Genomic DNA, 17498 nt, shown 5'->3' with positions numbered 1-17498 from the left:
AGATGGGGAAACACCTTACTGGTTTATGTAGATGGTGTGATGAAGTAGAAACAGTGGAACATGTTTTGATTAAATGTAGGAAATACGCAAGTCAAAGAAGATTATTAAAAACAGAACTAGGTGTTAGTAGGGAATTGAAATTTGAGAAGGTGATCGATCAGCTGAATAGTATTGAGGGCAAAAAGAAGATTTTTCGTTTTTTAAAAAACACTGGGATTTTTAAGAGAATTTGAGGTGTAGGTGGTAGGAGTCAATAGAGGGCAGTAGTGCAACGTAAATGGATGCAAGCTGCCGTTAAAATCTAAAGAAGAAGAAGAAGAAGAATGTTGCTACACACTCGTGTACAGTAGGTGGCGGTATGCACCTTGAAGTTGTTTTCGATCCTTCATAATGGAAAAGAAGAAGAACGCACTCCAAGCCAGTTGGTGGCAGTAATGTACCCCATGATTGTTTGCCAACCGCCAAAAAGCCTTCAGAAGAAGTGAGACACCGAATGAATCCTAAGATGAGTGAGTCAAAGAGAAAGTTTTATCAAGAGCCACTTTAGCTGCGTGCGTAATACAGTTGCATTGTGCAACATTTGCAAAGTAAAACTCTCAACCAAAGGTGGCTCCACAGGAAATCTTCTCCGACATTTAAGATTGAATTATCCGAGTGTTAAGCAGCAAGCGGTAATACAGGACCCTGCTCTCTTGACTCAGGGATTTGACAGCTCGATTGAATGATTTGCTTCAGTTCGTTCACTCGAATGATTCGAATCATTCACGAACGACACAACACTGTTGGTTCACGTGGATGCTCAGGGGGAGTAACCAAAGCAGGCCATAGAGTTCGAAAAGAACGTTTTTACTTGAACTGCGCCGGACTGTGATTAAGAAAACGGAATCAGGTGAATAAAGCTCCCTCTGCCTTCTGACATTGCTATACACCGTGTTTCTTTTATTTGAATTAGTTAAACACATTTGTATGATTTCTAATCTAATTCAAACCAATTTCTCTCACTGTCCTTAGATAGATACAGAAAGATTTACTGTCAGTGCATTTCAGGGATTTGTCGGAACCGCTTGTTTAGATTATAGGGGTAGCAGTGCCGTGCTGGAGCATCAGTCTGCAGGGTTTGCTCCTCCTAACTAGCCGCGTTAGCACATTGTTATTAGCAACATAGCCGAGTGAAGCTTCATTAGACCGACCTAGCCAGCACGAAGAAACAGAACTGGGAGGTAGAAGCGACCAGATTAGTGATTGAAACTCTCAAGAGCATTACAACCGATTTCTTTGAGTTGGCACCAAAGCAGGGTGCCATCCCAGTATGTATGGGCTATTTGTCACAAATTTGGTGATTGTGTAGGTTTCTGTGTTTCTGCACAACATCAACTTCAAGAAACCAGCTTGAGATGATCTGAGTTTTTGGACATGGTGCGTTATCCTGCTGGAAGTATCATGCAGAAAATGGGTACAATGTGGCCATAAAGTAATGGATTGCATCAAAATCCATTACTCATTTGGCAAGAGTCGCAAACTGTGCCAAGATAATATTCCCCCACACCATTATACAACCACCACTAGCTTCAACCGTTGATACCTGATAGATTGCATTTTTGCTTTTATGCATGTCTAATTCTAACTGTATTATCTTAATGTCTAAGCTCAAGTCAAAGTTTTTCCAATTTGTTATTTCCTAGTTTTAGTGAGCCTGAGGGTAAATGATAGCCTCAGTTTCCCTTTCTTAGCTGATATGTGTGTAGGGTCTTATAAAAAGCATCACTTTTTTAAACAAGGCAGATAATATGACATTTTCTGGCTGCTATATTGGTTTCGCTGCATTTTCCTCAGATCAAAATGAACCCGGACGCACAACAGAGGATCGGCTTTATCGGTGCGGGAAACATGGCTTTTGGCATTGCAAAGGGGATGTTGACAGGTTAGTGTGTAGAGAGACTTGTTGAAATACTGAAACTACATTTGAATGTAAATCTTCATGGTCATTTTTTTGCATTGCAGGAAATGTTCTGCCTGCAAACATCAAAGTTAGTGCACCATCCTCTACGAATTTAGGACGATTCCAGGTACTTAAAAAATTATTTTGGATTTTCTGTAATTTATTACAGAGTTGAGTTGTAAGGTAACTCAAGACGATGAGCAGCAACAAATGATGACATGATACTGTATCTAAGTTTAGTTTGGTTTTGCTCTATGTTTTCACTTGCAAGCCAACTGCTGCATTGAATCCCTGCAGATGTGAACAGAGAAAAGCTTAATCAGTTATTCCAGCATACCTAACTCTGAGTATTGTATCTATCAGTTCTATGTGCTTGATAAATCTGTTGTTCAATTGGTAAAATGTTTTCAGGAACTTGGCATTTCTGTGACACACTCCAACACTGAGGTGGTCTGTGGGTCAGATGTGGTGTTTGTCGCTGTCAAGCCTCATATGATTCCACGTGTTCTCGTTGAAGTCTCTCAGCACATCACAAAGAAACAGATAATTGTGTCGGTTGCCGCAGGAGTGACGCTAGCTATGTTGGAGGAGGTGAGGGCCACAGCCGCTGTAACAGGTTTTCACTCTACAGGTTTCATCTGTCTGGGTATCAAATATCTTGAATCTTTTTTAGTTTTTTGCTTTCATTTCAAGCTCCTCCCAGAAAACTCGATTGTCATCAGGCTGATGCCTAACCTTCCCTGTCTGGTTCAAGAGGGGGCCCTGTTGTTTGCACGGGGCACCAATGCAAAAGGGGAGGATGGCGCTCTACTTCTCAGCTTGTTGCATTGCTGTGGTTTGGTGGAGGAAGTGCCTGAAACCTGGATCGATGTCCACACAGGGCTGAGTGGGAGCGGAGTCGCTTTTGTGAGTTTCAGTGTTGCCATATCTACACACTATGAATTATACAAGTTTTTACACAAGCTTTTGCCAATGTCCCACAACTAACATTACCAGCTTAGACACTAATCCATTATATTAAATTTTCTTTGCCATTCTTTATTAGTCTATTTTGTTTGTTTTTTTTTTTGCTGTTTTTTTTTGTCTAGGTGTATCTTTTTGCAGAAGCGCTGGCAGAAGGAGCTGTTAAAATGGGCATGCCAAGCGCTCTGGCTCACAGCATCGCATCCCAAACTGTTCTGGTGAGTCTTACAATATCTGCACTTTTGTTTTCCAAAAATGCTCTTGACTAGAAACCCATGTCCAAATTCAGTGTTTGATTGTTTGTCACTTGCTGCAGGGTGCTGGTAAATTGCTACGTGATTCTGGGAAACATCCAGCTCAGCTTCGGGCTGAGGTCTGCACCCCGGGTGGAACAACCATCTATGGGCTTCACACACTGGAGCAGGGAGGCGTGAGGGCGTCTGTCATGAGCGCGGTGGAATCGGCCACTCAGAGAGCAAGGGATCTTGGGAAAAAATAGGCAGCAGGAAGGGTCCATGTGTCGGAACTACATCTTGAACTTTAACCATGGAAAGTCTTAAAAATAAGATGGCTGTTTTTTTTATTATTTATTTTTTTCATATTTCATAACTTGGTATTGTAAGAATTTTAAAAAAAAGATGATAGTCTTGATTTTCTTTAAAATCCAGTTTACACTTCTGTTAGGTCTTTCAAAGGACAGGCTTCTTATGTTTCACTTTGTGTGATAATAAACAAGAAAATTTGTTGGATCACAAGTTTAGAGTATGCATTAACATGCAGAATAATCCTTCGTTTATATTAGGGCAGGTATGCATAATGAGATGTTCATATAAATAAATAAATAATATTGTGATAGAGAATAAGTATATTTGCCTTATTGTTTTTCTAGATTGTTATGCGCTTATAAGGTTGTGTTAGAGGAAAGTTGGTGGATGAATTAGCAGTACTCGCATAGCTCAGTCCCTGGCTAGTGAAACGGTCAGATGTAATTTGATACACACGCAAACCATAGAATGGTATGTTGGCTTACATGCCAGCCTGCTACATGAGACGAGCACATGTAAAGTAAAAATATGAACCATTTTAAATTTACCAGCTCCTAGCAAACAGTTATTTACATACAGAATTTATGTTGTTCACCAAATGTTTAAAATTTTTAATATTTAATTGAAAATATGATAGTGAAAAATATTGAAAAAAGGAAAGAAAATCATGGCTTTAATCTTGCTGTCCATTCATCCCTTTCCTGAAATCTTGAATTACTCCAAACAGGAATCTGTTTCTAATTACATTTTTTTTTCCAGTCATGATACAATGCTACAAAAGAAAGCACAATTCATGTATGTGTGCAAAAGCCATAAGAAAAACTGTCAAGAAATCATCCACTTTGTACATGGATCTGTGCAGAGATAAAGATTTAGCAGCTGACTACAGTTTTAACTGGAAGGTTTGACTCAGGATGCTGCATCTTCCTGGTAATCTGCTGATTTGCGAAGATAAGATGTGAATGTGTGCGTCTTCCCCCCTCAGTCCATAACTGGTTGGTTAATTGGTGGCTATAAAGTTCTCAATAAAAGGTATGCTTGTGTTTACATGATTGCGTGTCTCTGAGTTGCCCTGTGATGGACTGGCGACCTGTCCAGGGTGCACCACGCCTCTCATCCAATGATTGCTGGAGGTAGGCAGCGTATAGTGGATGGATAGATAATTGTAATTCCATAAATATGTTCCAGTATGACATACATTACTTTTAATAGGTTCCAAATATGATGACAGCCTTTGCACAGCCCAACACTCAAGCTTTCTAGCCGAGCCCCTGGGGGGACTGGTCCCCCAGGTTGGAAATCACTTATATTAAGTGATTTATCAGTTGAAAAATACAGTCTAATACTTTTAATTATTGTGTGTCTGTGAGGGGCGCCATATTTGGGGGGAGAGTTAGGACAATTCCAAGGACAGTCAGGAGGATCCCACAAAAAAGGAAAAAACAACTTTTTTATATATAAATAGAACAAATATTTTAGGGCCCCCTGGCAATAGAAAATTAACGCCCCTAAAATTCCCTGGTGTCATTTGTTTTTGGCATCAATTCAACCTGAGCATGTGGAGATATCAATGATTCACAAACCCACCTCCCCTTTCCTCTAATTTCACACAATCGCTGCTGCTCCTTGCTTCTTCCTCCTCCTCCTCTTCTTCCTTCCCGTTGTCACTCACTCTGGCTGGAGAAACACGCGTTTTACCCACCGGCCTGCGGCTACACCGAAAAAAAGACAAAAATACAGCAGTAAGTAACGATGACGCTGACTGACAGACAGGGGTCCAGTGTGGGGAATGCTGTCAGAACTTGTTAACTGGACACCACTGGGTATTTATTGGGAAGAATAGTCGGTTGTCAAGACTGATGTTAGCCGAGGCTAGCAGGTTGCTAGCTGGCACGCCTTCCGAACACCGGCGTGAATGGCCGCTGGTCCAGTTTTATGTTCTTCTCTAAATGTCGGTATTGACACGAGAAAAAGGGTATGTTTTATGACTTGAATTATTGTTCCAGTGGGAACTGATCATTAATTACCATTAATTATCGGTGTTCCCATCGACCTGACTCTCAGAGAAATATGGCTAATGTTCAGGTTAGCAAGACGCACTTTTATACCCTGATGAGGCTCTTTACTGCATCATAGGACAGACCTTTGTTTTGTAGGTACATATGTGTATTAGTTTATAAAACATATTACATGTGCATCGGAATGGGTGTAATTTAGGTCAAAGCGCAATGTTAATCTTTTATTTAAAAAATATGGCTTAGAGATACCGAAAACCCAAAATTCAGTTTCTCTGAAAACTTAAATTTTACAAATTTTATTTGCTGCACAATCATGGTGAAGACTCCTTACTTTACAGTTGAGTAAGAGATGGTTAATATCACTCTTAACGTTATTGCCAAGATAATTAATGGTAAGTTTAGTGGAAGGAAGAAGGCGCCCAAGGAGCAGTGATAACCTTGAGAGGAATGGAATTCTTCTCCAATGGAAAGGAATGGAGAGGAATGGAAATACTTAAATCAGTACTTAAATACTGATTTAAGTATTTTGGGAAGATTCAGAAGATGTATACTGTGGTTTGAGTCAGCATGTCAATAATTAGCACACATAGATGTATTCAGGACATACTCAATATTTTAGAGGATTTTATGTGTCGTTGATAATCAAGATGCTGATTTCATCTACCAGCAGGGGTTAGCACCTGCCCATACTACTGATTTATTGAACATGGTCAATAATGACTGCTGACTGTTTAATTTGTCAGCATTTTACCCAAATCCCACAGGGAATTGATATAGAATTGTCAAGAGGAAAACGGGGCAAAGATATAGATGAGTTGAAGGCCAACAAGCTTCCTTTATTCATCAGCAGATCCAAATGCTGATTGCCTCTGCGTCACTCTACATTGGTGAAGCTATTTATGCAAAAGGATCTCTGACAAAGTATTGCGTACATATACTGCACACAAACGTACTTTGTTGCAGGCCAAAGTCATCTTTATGTTTTTGAGAAATGTAATTTTGGGTTTTCATTAGCTCTAAGTAATATTCATCAAAATAAACATTTGAAATGCATCACCGTGTTTAATGACTCGCTATATTTAACATTTGAAATTTCTATTCTAATTTATTGAAATGCGTGTGTACACAGCTGGACATTAATATTAAATGTGTCTTATATCAACTTTTATAAGGTGTTGAAATCCCCTTTTTTCTCACCTTTTATCTGTTAAATGCTCAATTGCTGCTTTTTAGTAATCAGTGGCACACGTGAAGTGCAAATATAACGTGTTGTTTCTTGGTAATGTTAATATATGCACTTCTAAACATAACATCTAACAAATGCTAATGGAGAGTATTGGTTAAGGTAGGCAGATCATAAACAGGAATTACTTGTCTTGCACTGATAAGTAATTGGAGCCAATTCCAAATTCACTTGTCTGTTTGTTGAAACTCTGTTACACCCTAAACCTGCTGCTAAACATAAAGTTCCCAGCAAGAACAAAGCAATGTTTGCTGATTAAAACAATAATCATAAAAAAACAACAAAAAAACCCCCAGCTGGACATGACATTTGTAGCCTGAGTCGAGACAGTATGTTTAGTTCCTAAATATATTCCTGGAACTAGATTTTTTGTAATGAACAGTTTCAGATGTTTACTGTTCTAATTTGGATTTAATTATTGGGATTTATAAATAGTATTTTGAAAGAATCTTATAAGATAGTGAATCATCTTTGTTTCTTTAAAAAAAATAATCAGAGGTTCCTTTTCTTAATTTGTAGTCCTCTGTGACAATAAGTAATTCTGTAATTATTGCAATAGCTAATCAAAGCTTATAAAATAACTTGGGGGGCATGGGGGGGTAAAGAGATCTAATACAAGATCTCACAATGTTCAAATTTTATGATATTGACTATCTAATGAGGACTAGCCAGTAGGAAGTTATGAAGAATAAATCATGAGAGAGCGACGAACAAGACCTGAACAATATGCAAGCACTAGAAAATTGTTCAGATCCCGTAGGAGGCAGAAAGCATTGCTTAAAAAGCCAATTGCTGGACGTCTAGGGTACGTCGAGCTACATCACAATAACAGTTTGTCCAACTTGGAAATGGTAAATGGGGTATTGCAGTCCATGCACAGTTGAAGCACTCTCATAAGGTTTGAAGAGAATCAAGAAATCAGAAAAATACATCAGTTTGTAATTTTGAAAAAATGTATAAAAATGTCTAATAAAAGTCTGTGCAGCATAAATTTGATATGTGAAATTTTCTTTAAAGTAATATCTTGTCTCGTTCTCATGAACTCAATATCGAAACACCCCTAATAACACTTTCTTTCAACTGAATGGTATATGTGGATAGTCTGAAACTAATAGATTTTGGCTTGAGCATGACCTTAGCTTTAGTTTTTTTTGTTGTTGTTTTTTTTTTACATTTGCTTGCCATGTATTTGTGTTACTAAATTTACAAGGTGGTGATTGTTAAATTTCTCTTTCACTTGCTTGCGGTTAACTGGATGAAAAGAACGTGTTGAGAGGTTCACTTTGTTTATAGCTTGACAGCTACAACTTTACCGAGGAAGGTGAGTTAAGAACATATAAATCACATGTGAAAGTCCTGAACTGTCCAAAAGGGAATTACTGTTAGCTCCATATTAATGTTGTGTAAGTGAGTAAATGCCTAATTTTATTGTATATAGTGAACCCTTGTTTTTCGCGGGGGTTGCGTTCCGAAAAGAACCTGTGATAGGCGAAATCCGTGAAGTGGTTACCTTTATTTTTTACAATTATTATAAAGCATAATTAAATACTCTACATTGAAACCAAAGAATAAAACCTGTTTTCAGGCCCAAGCATTTTTTTAAGGAATAGAACGCTTTGTTACAAATAACTACAGCAAAATAATCATTTTAATCCATCAATACGAAGTACAGTAGGACAAATTGTGACTCGCGTATTTCACTGTGCCCCTGACTGTGATGCTGCAGCCTGACTACGCTTTGTAGTGTATTTTTCTTCTGAAACCTGTGGTGCAGGTGTGATTTTTCGAGAGAAGAACATAGTTATTGGTAGTTGTTGTCGTCGCTCTTTTTTTTTTCTGGGCAAAAATATTTGCCAAGCTGTATTACGTATATTTAAACACCGTAACGTTATTGGCACACAGGTAGCGAAGAAGCGCGGAGACTGTTTTGCCAATCATGACGCAGAACACAATGCACTGTGAAAAAAAAAACTACACAAAAAAATCCGCAAAGCAGCGAGGCCGTGAAAAATGAACCGCGTTATAGTGAGGGTTCACTGTATTATAAAACAGCATGATTTAATTATTATGTCATAGTAATAATACATAATTTATTACATGAACTTGCATGAACATTGTTTTTCTTTGGATGCTCTTATATCTCTATTACATTGTTCATATAGTAACCTGTACAGTACCAGCAAGTGGATATAGCTTGCTATTCTAAACCTTATGCAGGGTACTGTAGTGTCCAGGCCCTATGGACTCTTCCACATTTAATGTTTTAACCACACACCTCTGTGTGTTTTATTGTGATTTTATGTGATAGGCCAACCACTAAAGCAGAGCAGAATTGTGAGAAGATTTTTTTTCCCCCAATAGAACCAACTTTTGCTCCAGTAATAGCATCAATGTCTCTTCCAGTTTTGCAATGTTAGGTTTTTCTTCTGCTTTCAGGCTCAGTGAGATTGAATGTTCTCATTAATCTTCAGGTCTTTCCACAGATTCTAAATTGAATGAAGTTTTACACTTTGACTGGGCAGTGATTACTTCTAAACCATGACTGACAATGTAAAGTCCTGGGTGCTGCTGTCCTGCAACTTTTAGTTGTCTTTTTGCCACAACAAACCTAGTTCAAACAAATGAGTCATTAGCAGGACACTGTACAACTTGGGTACATGCTGCAGAGTTGCAGGACACTAGCCTCTAAGGACTGAAGTTCAGTCTTCTGAAATAAATTCTTCTACTATAGGTCTGGCTGTATATTTAGTGGTGTTGTCCTGCCTCAATTTCCACTTTTCTGGAGTCTTTATTTTCTTTTAGGATTGCTTTGTATGTAGCGTTATCGCTGTGCTCATCAGCTCTGATCAGATTCTTTCACTGCTGAAGAAAAGCAATTCCACAGAATGATGCTGGAACCAAACATCTCACTAAAATACACTGAAGCTTGTGGTTTTAAGGTGACAATGTGGAAAGGTTCTAGGAGTAGTCACTCTTTGCATGTCAACTCGCCACTTTTTGAACTATTAGAGCTATTATAGTGGTCTGTGATTGCTTATTCTGCCATAATTCTGATATGCCAATTAATACCCAAAATGAACACATTAGTCTGCATGCTGCTTGTTTTTTTTTGTTGAGGACTTGCCTGTGGATTCTTTCTAGTTTGCGTATACCTCTGTTACATTGGAAAATATGCCATTAATGATCTGTCGCCTAAAAATGAACCCTTCTTTGTCTTCCTGCCTCTGTAACTAACCCAAAAGTGTGTACCTGTTATTCTCTTTTTGTCCTACAATTGCCCTAAGATGTCCAAGAAGATCTCCCAGTGCTCTGTTAAGGACCAATCGGAGCATGATCAGCCTCCCAGCCAAAGTCATTTGGATCAAACCAACCTGGGTTGTAGGAAAAAGACAGAACCAGGCCAGAGAAATGGAGAAACAACCTCTTCATCTCCAGAGAGTGGTAGCTTGAATGGAAACGGAAAGCGCAGTGGGAAAAGCCGTCGCCGCAAGAAACGCTCATCTAATCCCGGGAGCCACCATGAGGGAAAGGCAGATGAAGTGAAAAACAAAGAGAAGCCTGACGAACACACCAGCCAGTCGCCTGAGCAACCGGCTGCATTGATGGGCTTGCAGTCGGAATGTGGCAGTGTGTGGTTTGAACGCAACATCTATGAACAAGCTGAGAGCGTCTACCAGTGCTGGCTGGTGAGCTCCGCTAACCGGATCTCCAAGCCCAACCGTTCACATCTGTCCTCAGGGAAACGTTCAAGCAATCCGTCCACTGTGGCTCCATCTTCCTCCAGACCAGCTTGTCACCATGTTGATCAGGTGGCTTGCCACCACATAGTGGAGGAAGCATGGGTCAACAAGACGACTTTCGACCAAGCAGAGCGGCGCTTTGTTGAGGGGTTTGCTCCCCCGTCAGCTCCTAACTCCCTTGACCTCTCACCTCCGACTAACTGCTCTGGCGCCTCCAGAACACCCGATGAAGGGTATCAGTCTCAAGCCCTGACTCCAGCAACCCCTGTTGGTACGCCGGCTTCTCGACAGTCGATTAACGGGCTGCCGCGCATTCCAGTCGAGCTGCTGAGGGAAGTGTGGCTCGACAAACCTGCATACGATCGTGCCGAAGCAGCCTTTTATCAGAACCTGTATGCTAACAATTCCTCCAAGAGGCAAATCTGCACCCCCACCACCAGAGGAAGTGACCACCCTCAGAGCCTTATGGAAGAGGAAGAGGAGGAAGACAGTGAGGACATGGCAGAGGAAGAGAAACCGCTGGTCCTGCAGTGTAAAGCAGAAGTCTTTCATGCCCTTCACCCGATTCAGGAGGAAGAAGAGCCAGCTGAGTCCCTTGAGACTGAAGAACCTTCCGGAGTGTGCTTCTTCCTTCACCCGGACAGCGAGCCAGTGTGGCTGGACAAGTGGCGTTACGATGCTGCAGAGAACCGTTTTCAAAGCTGTGGTTTGGATAAAGTCTGCACGGTGAAGAAGAATCGGAGGCCAGAGGCAGAAAAGTCATCAGCGTCCTCCAAGACGCCTAAAAGGGACAAGTATGACCAAACCGGGGGAATGGAACCGCTCCAGATGTTTCAGTTCATCGTTCATTACTTTTCATTATAATTTTCCCTCCTTTCAAATTCTTTTTTTCTTCTTTCACCTTGTTTCTTTCATTCCTTCTAGATCATGTAATCATTTCTAATTGTTTTATTCTTTCTTTTCCTGAGTTCAACCAAAATTGTTTTGTTTCTCCCACCATCTTTCTTTCAGCATTTGTAGAGTTGTACTTGGGATGTCTGGATGTATGGAAGCAATATAAAATGTTTCAGTTCACACTTGATACATTCTAGATCATAAGTTTAATGTAGTAGTTCATTTTCTTATCCCCTGACATTTTTCTCTACATTCCTTTTTTTTCTTTTTCTTAGAAAAATGAGCTCAGTGGACTTCTTGGCTCAGGAGAAGATATGGTTTGAGAAGCCTCGTTATGATGAGGCGGAAAGATGCTTTTATGAGAGAATGAACGGCTCATCGCAAAACATACAGGTAACCCACTCAGACTGTAGATTTAGGTTTTTTTGAATCAACTTTCTATCTTTCCAACATCTCATTCGCCCTAAAGCTGTAATTCTACCGTATAGCCATTATAGTGTGTGTTGCACAACGTTTACAATTAAATTCATGGCTAAATCATTGTAATGCAAAACTCATGAGTACAGAAAAAGTTGATGAGGTTGTGAAGAAGTAGGGTGTAGAGATGGGGCAGATTTGCTTTTATTTTAAGATCCATGTTGAGATGAAGACAACTGGTGCAGAAGCATTAAAGTTTAAAGTGGCACTTTCATCGTTAAACTGGCTTTAAAAGTGCACATTCTGCTCAGTTCTTTTCATAGTAAAATACTCTCAAATATTTCCTTGTTTTCATTGTAGGATGTTGGAGCTAATGCCATCCTGCAGGACATTGCTCGAGCTCGGGAGAACATCCAGAAATCTCTAGCCGGGGTAAGAATTGATACAATTCCTAAACTAAAACATTCAACCAGTCTACCTTTGTAGTCATCACTTTTGAATGAAACAAACAAATCAGCCGTATTGTTTGTTGCCAATGGTAAACTGTGCTTCCGTATTTGTATTTATCAAATTTAAGAGTAAAACTCATTCATGAAAATGTCTCGGATGTATATCCAACTTTAACTTCTTCACTAGTTGTAAAAGTTTAACATGTCCTACATCAAGCTGGCAGTACAATAACTAAATTCAAAAGAAAATTGGAGTGAATCAATCAGTAACCATAATATGTATTGCTTCCAGTTTCAAAATGATGTAAAACAAACAAAATGTTTGGCGTTGAATACAGAAAGACACAGAGCAGATGAGAAAATACTCAGGTGACGAGAGGAAATGTGCAGAGCTTACTGCCTCTGAAGGGTAGATTGGATTTGACTCATGAAGCGTTTTCAGGAGTTCCCAGGAGGCTTGGCCATTGGCTGCATTACTAAGGGAAAATTCCTGGTCATCTGACTGCTGGCTGTATCAAGAAAGAAGCCCTTCCAAGCCTTTATCTGGCAGAATTTTGCAGAAGAGCAACTTTTCTGTCATTTTGTTGTTTGAAAACAATCTGCTGAGGATTCTGTAGCAGCACGTCTCATTCAGCCAGACTGTTGCTGCAAAACTGGTCTGAAAAGGATCAAACTGTGCTGAAAATAAATCATGTTAAAATAAATGTTAAATTATTTTTAACATTTTTGATGACCATCTGTGTCTTTATCTCCGAAAAAAGTTATTTGTTTCTTCATTGTCTGAGCAGATTTGAAAGCATATAATTTGTTGATGGATTTCTTTGTTCCCTGCATGAACTTTTTTCTTTTATTCGAACTTGAAACTTGGTTTTCATTTGCTTTTAGACTCCCTCTCCTCATCGTTCTGTTTTTATGTAGCTCATTCAATTTCCCTCTGCCTCATTTCCATTTCCCTGCCCTGATTTCTTTCCTTGTACCGCCCTGCACTCCCCTCCTCCAAGCTGAAGAATACGCTGAGTAACAAAGGGTCTTCCCAAGCTTCCCTGACCCAACTGTCTCATCCTGTAAGTTTCTGAGTCTTGTGTGTCGCTGGAAGCATCTGCTGCTGCTCTCAGCAGGTAGTCTGAGCAAGCAAAATTTGATCAATCTGAATTCAAATTCAGTTTGTGGATAACTTGCAAAGTGGTAGCACCTGCTTATCAATGTTGTTTTTCTGTCTGTTTCCATATATACCCTGTTTCTCTTCAGTCTTTGTTTTGCTAAAGAGGCTGTCATGTTGAATAACTTCTGTTTGAATAGTAACACATTTCTCTGTTTTTTAAATGTTGTACCTCTGCAGAACACCGGCAGCTGCAACAACAGTGCAGGTGATCAGGGAGAAATCATTTCTCGCATCAAAAGCCTCGAATTGGAGAACCAGAGTTTATACACAGGTTGGTTGTCATCCACAGTAATCAGTTTGCAGTTTCTTGTCTTTAATGCTTGGAACCTATTATGTTGCTACTTGGATAGCTCTAGGCTTTATGCTGAATTTGGATTTGAACTGTCACAATTAAAGCAAATTTCTTTTACAGAAAATATGTTCTTTAAAAGAAGATTAGCCATATATTTTAGAATCTGAAGGTTTGTCATTTCATAATATATTTACCACAAATGACAAAAAAAAAAAAAAAAAAAAAAAAAAAAAAAAAATATATATATATATATATATATATATATATATATATATATTTTCACTTTTCTTAAAAATTAACCACTGCACAATTCTTGTTGAGTAGTATTTCAATAGAGCGTAAGAAATCTTATGTTTTTTGAGCAATAACTATATTTGTTGTTAATCTGTTGCTAAGAGATGAGCCTCTATACCTTATTAGATCAGGATTTTAAACGGAACCTGTAGTTCTAAAACTGGTTTAGAATAAAATAATAAAAACATTAAAATTCCTTTTACATTGTTTCACAAAAATAAAAGTATCACAAATTACAGATCTGATTTAAATACCACGTATTTAATGTTGTGTAATCCTTTCCATTTTTACATCTTTTTTGAAGTCTTAGTTGCATATTATGAAATACTTCCTTTTATCCAGATTTCCCCCTCCCTAACCCTGAAAAAAACGAAAGTTCAGTCTGGAAATGTTTGGATTTTACCACATTTATGGTAATTGAGTTCTGAATCTCAACTTTGGGTTTGACAGTCTGGTTCTATGAAAAGCTAAATGACAAGCGATATGACATTTCTTTTGGCATAGGAAATAATTTAACGAGAACACAAGTCTTTGACATACTTTGCAAAACTTTGGTAAAAAGAGTGATTAATAATATTTCATTTCTACATGATGTTTATGATGATATGATTTTAACATCCCTTTTTATTTATAGTGAATATCTGTGATGTTTGTCAGTGCAAAGAAGTCTGATAAACATAGTTGATTGTGTTTTTGGGGGGTTTTTTCTTACATTTTTTTCATTATACATTTAACATTATCCAGATTATATATGCATAATTCCATCACTGGGATTCTGTTTTCAGTGGTAGACAACCTACGAGCAGCGCTCTCCAAACTGGAATGTCGAGTTGCTGTTCTTGAGAAACGTCCAGCATCAGTGGCTCCTGCTGCCTCTGTCCCCTACACAAATGTGAGTGGATGCTGACCATTTGGTGATCTGTCATCAAAAAGTGCAAGTTCTCACTTAATTTCTCCAGGGCACTGTTGTCCAGCAGAAGGCCAGTGTCCCAGTTACACAGCAGGAAGAAGACGACGATGATGAAGACGATATCGACCTGTTCGGTAGTGATGAAGACGAAGAAGCAGAGAAGCTTAAAGAGCAGAGATTGAAGGAATATGCAGAGAAAAAGGCAAAAAAACCTGCTATCATCGCCAAGTCCTCAATACTACTGGATGTTAAGCCTGTAGGATTTTCTAAACTTCTCAACCTAAAATTCAATTTATTTATAAAACACAGGCCAACTTCATGTAATGTTTAACTTTGTTCTTTCCTGCTTGCCGTAGTGGGACGATGAGACGGACATGGCGAAGCTGGAGGAGTGTGTGCGCTCGGTGCAGGCAGACGGCCTTCTATGGGGAACATCCAAACTGGTTCCTGTGGGTTACGGCATCAAGAAGCTCCAGATTGCATGTGTGGTGGAGGACGACAAGGTGGGAACAGATTTGTTGGAGGAAGAGATCACCAAGTTTGAAGACTATGTAAGTATATTGATTTATTTTATTACCAGTACTATGTTTCAGTTCAGTTTACTTTCTTAACAAGTCTGAGGGCCAGGTAATGGTGACCCTCTATCTACTTAAAGCTGGCCCTATAACATAAAAGTAAGTATTTCATTTGGGGAGATTTCACCATATTAATTTTCAGTTAGAATATTTAACACCTGTAGTTTAAAATAATTCAATGCTTTCTGTACATTTCTGTTGGGTTGTCAGAGTTGAAATGGGCACTAATGAATCTTTCCTCACAAATCTTTCTCCAAAATGACTGAGCAGAATGATGAGCTGCAGTAAACATTTTCTAACCCAATTACTATAAACAGAAAGTTTCATAAGTTTCGGTGACCACATCTGTCGTTCTGAATGTTTCAGTAAAACTCGTGCAACAGTTCAGTTCGGACAGGTTCTTTTAATTCAACATAAAGCCAGAAAAAAAAATACATTTACTCAGAGGTTTACTGTCATAAAGCTAAAAATTGTTCGGTTTTCTTCACCAACACAATTTGAATTGAGATCAATATGGTGACCTTGTATTTTAAAGTGACAGTTAAGCTAATCCCAAAATGTCTTAATTTTGGGATAACAAAATGTTCTCTAATGTTCATTTTGGTTTTTCATGAGTTGATTGTAAGAAAAATCTACTTTTCCACTGAACTGAATTGTAAGTATTATGGTATGGGGTTTTACTTTAATAGTAACTGAGTCAGCTTCATCCTCTCAGTAGATTCTGTAAGTAATACTGTTCAGCTATTAGTGGAAATTTGATATAAGTCAATACAATCAGCTGTATTAGTCTGTTGCTGCCATCATGTGGTCAAAATATCAAGTTTATCTACAAGCAATTTCTGCAGTTCACTGAATTGTTTTTTTTCCTCCTTTCCTGCTTGTTTCAGGTTCAGAGTGTGGATGTAGCCGCATTCAACAAAATCTGATTCAGCAGCAACTCTTCATCACTCCCCGTTTCTCTGCTGATTGTGACAGCAGTTGACAATAAAGCAATTCTTGCACTGAAGTTATTGTGTTATGATAATATAAGCAAATCAACAACTAATATTCCATATATCGTGTGTGATTAGCATTCCAATATAATGTCAAATATTTAAATTGAATGCTGGAAAACTATGATCTGCTACTCTGAGTAACCTGGGTTTACACTGGCAGGTACAATGATTTACACTTGATTATTAGAACAGTGTTTGAATACTGATATCAGTTACTTCTTCCAACTATAATCTTTGTTACATCAATCTTCAGAAATTATGTTTAATTCTTTATATAACCTATGTTTCCTCAAACTGTTTTGTTAAATTTTATTCTTATACAAACTGATCAACTGAAAACACTCATCAATGCACCATGTCATCAATGGTTAACGGTTCAAAAAGACAATAAAACTTAATTTATAGAATCCATGTTTTTGTTGCCACATGAGTTCCATGCCTTTAATTGTAGAAAATTTAAGGGACTAAAATTATTTTAGGTTTACTTTAACTTTTACTTAATGGGCTACAAAGCATAGGAGAGATTAATCATCTGAAACTAAACTCATTTCTCAAAAGCAAATATTTATGTTAAAGTGTCAAAATAAAAAGTCTCTGACACCATCATTTATGAACAAGATGGTAAAATTGCTTCGTCATGTTTTCAGGTTTAAATATTAGAAAATTTGTGCGATTTAGAATAATTGCAACAAACCCATGATTTTACCATACTGGTTTTAAGACAAATTTTACATTCACCTCTGCTGTCTGCCTTTCGCTGCATGAGGTTGCTGCTCTTCACTGAAACATTAAAAGCGTAATTATTCATTACTTATGAACACACCTAGAATGAAAAGTAGACACAGGACTAAATTACAGGAGACACTTTGGGAAAAGTACCTGAATAGTAGAAGCAACTCCAACTTTCAGTCATCAAGTTATAAACAGGTTGGGCCACTTAGGCCTGATGAGCTGCTTTATAACACTTGAGGAAGCCTATCGGCTCCAGCAGGGGGGTCCTGTTGGTATCCTTTGCTGCTGTGGCCCTTTACTCCAGGAAATGCTATACATTCCAGCTAAATG

General features: G+C 38.5%; 2 protein-coding genes across 6 annotated transcripts; both read left to right on the top strand.

Moving 5' to 3' along the window:
- Positions 1-474: 474 nt before the first annotated feature.
- On the top strand, positions 475-3766 carry pycr3 (pyrroline-5-carboxylate reductase 3). The gene is made up of 7 exons (XM_032571049.1): positions 475-889; positions 1834-1921; positions 2002-2066; positions 2351-2530; positions 2633-2845; positions 3028-3120; positions 3219-3766. Exons 2-7 carry the CDS (start codon positions 1840-1842, stop codon positions 3399-3401), a joined length of 816 nt encoding a protein of 271 aa, XP_032426940.1. The 5' UTR covers positions 475-889; positions 1834-1839; the 3' UTR covers positions 3402-3766.
- A 1288-nt stretch (positions 3767-5054) lies between these two features.
- Positions 5055-16843, top strand: eef1db (eukaryotic translation elongation factor 1 delta b (guanine nucleotide exchange protein)). Of its 5 annotated transcripts, XM_032572713.1 has the most exons (11): positions 5056-5189; positions 7972-8029; positions 9993-11242; positions 11618-11735; positions 12120-12191; positions 13210-13272; positions 13548-13641; positions 14742-14848; positions 14916-15122; positions 15223-15417; positions 16329-16843. In XM_032572713.1, the coding sequence occupies exons 3-11, from the start codon at positions 9993-9995 to the stop codon at positions 16365-16367; spliced, it is 2145 nt and encodes a 714-aa protein (XP_032428604.1). In that variant the 5' UTR covers positions 5056-5189; positions 7972-8029; the 3' UTR covers positions 16368-16843. The 5 variants fall into 5 exon arrangements, with proteins under 5 accessions (XP_032428606.1, XP_032428604.1, XP_032428605.1 ...); XM_032572714.1 differs by lacking the exon at positions 13210-13272 and having other exon boundaries at positions 5057-5189; XM_032572716.1 differs by lacking the exon at positions 9993-11242 and having other exon boundaries at positions 5064-5189.
- Positions 16844-17498: the final 655 nt, after the last annotated feature.

This window comes from Xiphophorus hellerii, chromosome 9, assembly GCF_003331165.1.
Source record: "Xiphophorus hellerii strain 12219 chromosome 9, Xiphophorus_hellerii-4.1, whole genome shotgun sequence".
Taxonomy (NCBI): domain Eukaryota; kingdom Metazoa; phylum Chordata; class Actinopteri; order Cyprinodontiformes; family Poeciliidae; genus Xiphophorus; species Xiphophorus hellerii.
This window is presented reverse-complemented; position numbering and strand designations above follow the sequence as displayed.